Genomic DNA, 6,000 nt, shown 5'->3' on the forward strand with positions numbered 1-6,000 from the left:
ATGATCAAATTGGTCTAAATCCACTGGAAGATGATTGTTCCTCGGATATTTTTTCTTTTTGCGTAACACCGAGGAGGATCAGGAGAATAATAGTCAGAGTGAGTTCAAAATTTATGTACTATCACAAAAGAAAAACGAAAATAATATAAATAAATATCCCACCACTGATTTACAACAGACAAAAACTGGCATTCCTTCGATTTAAACACAAGTACGTATGTAGGCAGACTTTTTTACTATATCAGTAGTGGTAAGCTCTTGAAATCTTCAGTCTTCTCACAGTAGACAAGAACATCCTAACAAAGACAGAAGACATAAAAATATATATTTTAAGGATGTTATCACAACAATCTAATTAAGGAAATAATCTAAAAGACTTTAAATTAAATTAACAAAGGGACTAAAGAGTGCTTACTCCCAAGGAACGTCCCCAACCATCATCCAGTCACCTTCCTTATCCGCGTACGTTAGCACGTGACTCTTGTCGCTGCACATTTCTTCTTCTTCAGCCCCTATACATTAGTACCATTTTAATAAAAATTGCCATCAGTTTTCCTCCTAGTTACTATTCACCTATAACACGTACCTTACACACTACACAACACAATACACAAACTCTAACCTACTCCTATGAGATAATAACTTTGACAAACAAACAAAAAACCCTATGAAATAGTGATGGGCGATGTTAATCTTCAAACAAAAGAAGAGTAATGGGGGGGGGGGGGGGGGGGGGGGGAGGGGGAAGTATTCTGTTGTGTTATTATTTTTTCTGACGGGGGAAATTTATCTAATTGATTTTATATAAAAAAACTTGCGTTTAGAAATTTGCTACTAATTAAGACATATATAAACCGATCTGATAGGCCAACGAACATGTTTTAAATTGTTATCAGCGGATCCCTCGAAGCTATATATATAGACAAGACTTTTATGTATTCCATATATATAGAAACTTACAGAGAATGGAGGCGTTGAACATGAAATCTAGGGTTCTGATCAAGTCGTGGTAGCCATTAAGAGACATTAGATCGATCTTTCTTCCAATGGGAACTCCCTCCATGTTCACCTTTACGTAGAAGCTCCCCACACTGTTGCACTCGTTCTCTTCTTCCTCCTCCACCGCCGCCGCATATTCCGCCTCCTCTGCCGCCGGAGCTGCAACGGAGTACCCATAGCCACCGTTGAAATATTGCGTCCCTGAAGATGTACCGAAGCTGAGTCCGAGCCTCAGATCCGTGCTTAGGTTCCGAGTACTTGACGAGCCACCGAATGGGCTGCTCTTGCTGGTACTCTCTATCGACGAAGACGACGAACTTCTCCCTCTTCCCATATCGCTATCTAGCTCTCTCTCTCTTTTTTTGTTAGGTTGAGACAAATGAGTAAGGAATGAGCCGCCATGCTTGGTTTGTACGTGTGTGTTTATATAGATAGGAATATTATAATATTATTTTAGCTAGTTTAGTTTGATATGTTCTTCGTATTTGGTTCAAAATTCATACACAAATACAAAAGAAGCGACGGTGGAATGATGAGACAGCGTCCGGTCCGCTAAAGATGTTGTTAGTGTAGCAGACAGATACACGTGTCAAATAGCGATTCGATCAAAGTGTTGGTTATGATTTTGTGGGTTCGGGTTTTCTCTCTAATTAATGTTTTATTTTACTTTTTATTACACTTGTGAGAAAGTAATGCAAACAATTGAGGAACACATTATTTGAAACTGACATTTTGAGCTTAACCTGAATCTATAAATTAATTACAAACAGCGAACGGTTTCTGAATTACATGTCAAATAAATTTTATATTCAATTACTCTTACTCTCTAGTAATTAAGTATGTACGATATTAAATTGAAATAAGGAATAACAAACTCATAATTTTTTAGTTAATTAGCCAAAGGTAAACTAGTTACTCATAAATGAGACAAGGTGATTTTTTTGGCTCATTTTTAGATTTGTTTTTGCAATAGCATGAACAAAGACAAGTTAGAGGTAGCTAGTTAGAGGGGCATAAATAAATATGGTAAGAACATCACATGGAATAAGTACGTATGTATGTATATTTAAGGTATATTTGAGAAATTACATCGTCCTAAATCATGTTCAATGCATAAGAGATTATCGTGACGCGGATAGAGGCGTTTGTGGAACTACTTTTATAAACCCCATTTCCAAAATTATTTAAGCGTTTTTTATATAACCTCGATACGCTTAACACTTTAATCAACGAAATTAGTTTTTAAAAAGTGCTAAGGTAAATGCTTGCTTAATCATCGGGTAAACACTTCTCTCTTAAGTTAATTAGTTCTTAGGTTTCAAACAAAAATTATGACAAAAATTACTATGTGGACCACTATATATAAAGCATGACAAACTTTTGAGCCTACGCTGATTCGAGCCCACGTCATTATTCAACATGAAACGATGCGATTTAGTTTCACCAGATGATGATAATAATAATCAAAACCCAATAAGTAAGTCTTAGATCAATTGTTTTTTGCTCGCTCTTACTCGAACGAAATCTGGACAAGGCTCACCTCGGTACTTTTACGAAATACATTTTCTACCGACTAGGATTCACTCCTATTACTCCTCACAAATGCATCTCTTGGCAAGAATACTCTGTTTCTACTACGGTATAGTTTTCAAGCTGCGGTTCACTCCCTCTGGAGGGAGCGGAATAGAAGATGTCATGGGAAATCACTGACCCCATCCTCTCTGCTCACCAAACAACTTGATCGACAAGTCCGAGATCGCTTGCTCTCTATCCAAGGCAATGATCTTCTGCTAGTTTGGCTCGCTTCAAGATAAAGACAAACACTCACAATACTATTAGTTTCTTTTAACACAAATCTTTTTTAAACATTTTTGAATTACAGATTTCATATACAAACGCTGCACTCTGTTGTAAACAAGTATTTTTTCGAATAAAATTTACATTTTATTCAAAAAAAAGTTTTAGATCAATTTCAGTTGATGTAAAAAGAAGTTAAAATTCATTCTTTTCCATTTTTTTCTTTATAAATTACGTTAATTAATACAACGATTAAACAGACAAAAATACTTCCTAAACAAGTTCTACTAAACCAGTCCCGCCACAATCGGTCTAAACGGACAGTTCCAAACCGGCCAAAACTTGCCTATACGATGATGTAAATCATACGTAATATATTAGCGAGAAGAGAAGTTGTTAGACGTAATAATAACTAAATAAATGGAGAAAAATAATTAGACTCAAAAAGAAAATTAGAAAAAGACGAAGGAGAGAGAGAGAGAGAGAGAGAGAGGGCATGAGTAAAGTAATGAATGGTTCACCTTAAAGAGAGGACCTAATGAGAGTTCCTTTGTCTATGGAACTTAAGGAGACGTCACAATTCTCACATTTGCAAGCACGAGAAAAAGGAAACACACACACTCACGACACAACGACCAACGACTACATTTCTTGTCATTCACCACGTGACACTTTTTATCCCACGTGGACTCCCTCAACACACAACATGTACATTGTACAATGGATGCGTGCCTTATGGTAAAACTAGTTCCACTGGAAATTCAATTTAATGAATCAAAAACTTTATTGGATGCGTGCCTTATGATGTAAAACTAATTTCATTGAAAATTCGGTGTAATGAATCAAACTTTGTCAATTATAATGCCATCTTACGTAAACACACAACAACATGCATGCAACTTGCAAGCATAGTGTAGTTTGTTTATTCAAATCTTTTTATTACGATTTTAATTATAGCTAGGTTATCACTACAACTATCAATAAATTATCTAATTCTTCTTATATGCTATGGTCGGATATCCAGCTTGCTTTGGTTTAGCTTGAACCATGTAAGCAAATTAGAGACTTAGACGCGCACTCCAGTTGTAACCGGCTTGGTCCCCCTCGCTTTCATTCGGGGTTTGGATATTTCAAATTGGAAAAATGGACTTAGTTGGAACCAATTGCGTTATAGAGAAATATTGAAGAAACAAAAGAAAAACCAAGAAGAAAAAGGATAAAGGAGAGATGTTCCCTAACAACACTACAAAGTACAATTTCCTCACTTTCTTATTTTCTTACTGCCTCCGCCTCCTCTCTGTCCCCTGATTTTTTTCATTATTTTCCTTCACATCTTCCCTTTCTTTGCAATTTTAGAAACCTCATATCTTTCTATCTTGGATAAAAATAAAATAAAAATTTTTGTATTTCCACAAAAATATATTTCCTCTGTTCCACAAAGATTGATGTTTTGGAATATTTTTTTGTTCCACAAAGATTGATGTTTTGTAAATTTCAAGAAGTAATCATTAAAAATATTTAAAATTTTAAATTGTTATTGGTTTAAAATTAAATAATATTTCTTTAGAAAAAATATATTTAAACTCAGTAATCATTGTTTTCTTAAAATGCGTAAAAGCTTCAAAACATCTATGTGAAAGAGCAGTATAAATTTGGCAGTTTTTAATATATACTAGTAGTACTATATAGAATATCATTTTATCGGAAACATACACACATTGTTCAAGTACTTTATTTATGCCCTAATTTTGAGAACTCCACTTTACTGCGTCGTGGTTGCTTGTCAGTCAAAACTTGGGCTTGCTTTTTAAGATGCGTGATTGCATTTGCATGTCTCGTGGCTTTTTTGGTTGTTGTTGTTATTGTAGCCCCTCTTGTTGGACTAATCATAGCCATTTGTTTTTTTTTCTTCCTTCGCTTATAAAATTACTGAAATAATCAAGAGATCGTATTGTTTCATTTGTTGATTGGATATATGTTTACAGTATTCACTATAATTGAAGTTTTAGAACACTTCTCTATCACGACGGAATTCCCTACCAAATAATTTCAAATTTGTAGGTACAATTAGTAAGATATAGCTAACTCATAGTAGCTATTAAGTTAGTTAATTTGCAAATTAAATACGACAAACTTTGCTATCTTATTAGCTAGATATCTAATTTAACAGGAGAATTCATCTCAAAATTCACTATAATTTTTTTACAAATTTCCTATCTCCCTCTCTATTATGCATACTTTTTTCTCATTTAATGAAATATGTTGAGACTAAAATACATTTCTTTTCTTTCTCAATTTTTATTTTTTATTTTATTTTTATTTTTATTTAAAAAAAAAATAAAACAAAAAAAAATCATTACCAATCTCTTCTCTTCCTCAGTCGCCGTCGTTCTTCACCGGAGCTCTCCACCGCCGGCGATTTTTCATCGGAGCTCTCCATTGCCACCGTTTCTTCACCTTTTTCGAGTTGTATCAAGCTTTCCTTCAAAATACAAGTGCGTTCTTCAACATAAGAATAATTTTTTTGATGAATAGGGTTAGGTTTTGGATTTTGGAAATTTAGATTGGATTTTGCTTGAGATGCTTAGCAAATTGGGTGTTTTACCATGGGTTATGAGTCGATTGAGCTATTTAGTTGATAAGAAATGAATTTTACTGTTGAATCATAGTGAATTGTAGAGATTAGAACGCCAAACTTTTCAATTTTCAGTTATCCCGACTCGGTAAAATTGGTAAAACTGGTAATATTAGTAAATGTAGTATAACTAGTAAAACTGGTAATACTGATTAATGTAGTACAACTAGTAGTATTACTAATTGAGTTTTTTTAGAATTTTTTTGGCAGGATAAAATGGGAGAGAACGTCAGCATATATTTTAAGCCTGAATGTCGTATATATAGTATAATGTTCAAGACACATGTGAAGAATATAACTTTGTTGATGTTAAAAGCAAGGATATAAAAGAAGCTTGGGTTTGTTGAAAGTCACGTTAAATTGCAGTTGAGCAACATTCAAAGGATGATGAAATTGCACCTAACACCATTGTTTGATTCATGTTTGATCTTTTGGTTTGTACTACTACTTTCTTGGTTATGTCTCAACTATTGTAAAACTTATTTTAAAATTTAGTACTGTTTGATTTTCCTTTCTCTTGATGTGTATATTTGCTCTGTTATAACAGAGTAAAACATCTATAACAAAGA

The 6,000-nt window shown here is 33.9% G+C and overlaps 1 protein-coding gene across 1 annotated transcript; it reads right to left on the reverse strand.

Annotated features, from left to right (window-relative positions):
- Positions 1-99: 99 nt before the first annotated feature.
- LOC104783286 (auxin-responsive protein IAA20) lies at positions 100-1,408 on the reverse strand. Its single transcript, XM_010508419.3, has 3 exons — positions 961-1,408; positions 416-512; positions 100-296 (listed from the first exon to the last, which is right to left on the reverse strand). Exons 1-3 carry the CDS (start codon positions 1,331-1,333, stop codon positions 242-244), a joined length of 525 nt encoding a protein of 174 aa, XP_010506721.1. The 5' UTR covers positions 1,334-1,408; the 3' UTR covers positions 100-241.
- Positions 1,409-6,000: the final 4,592 nt, after the last annotated feature.

Source organism: Camelina sativa, chromosome 4 (genome assembly GCF_030686135.1).
Source record: "Camelina sativa cultivar CO46 ecotype springtype chromosome 4, ASM3068613v1".
NCBI lineage: Eukaryota > Viridiplantae > Streptophyta > Magnoliopsida > Brassicales > Brassicaceae > Camelina > Camelina sativa.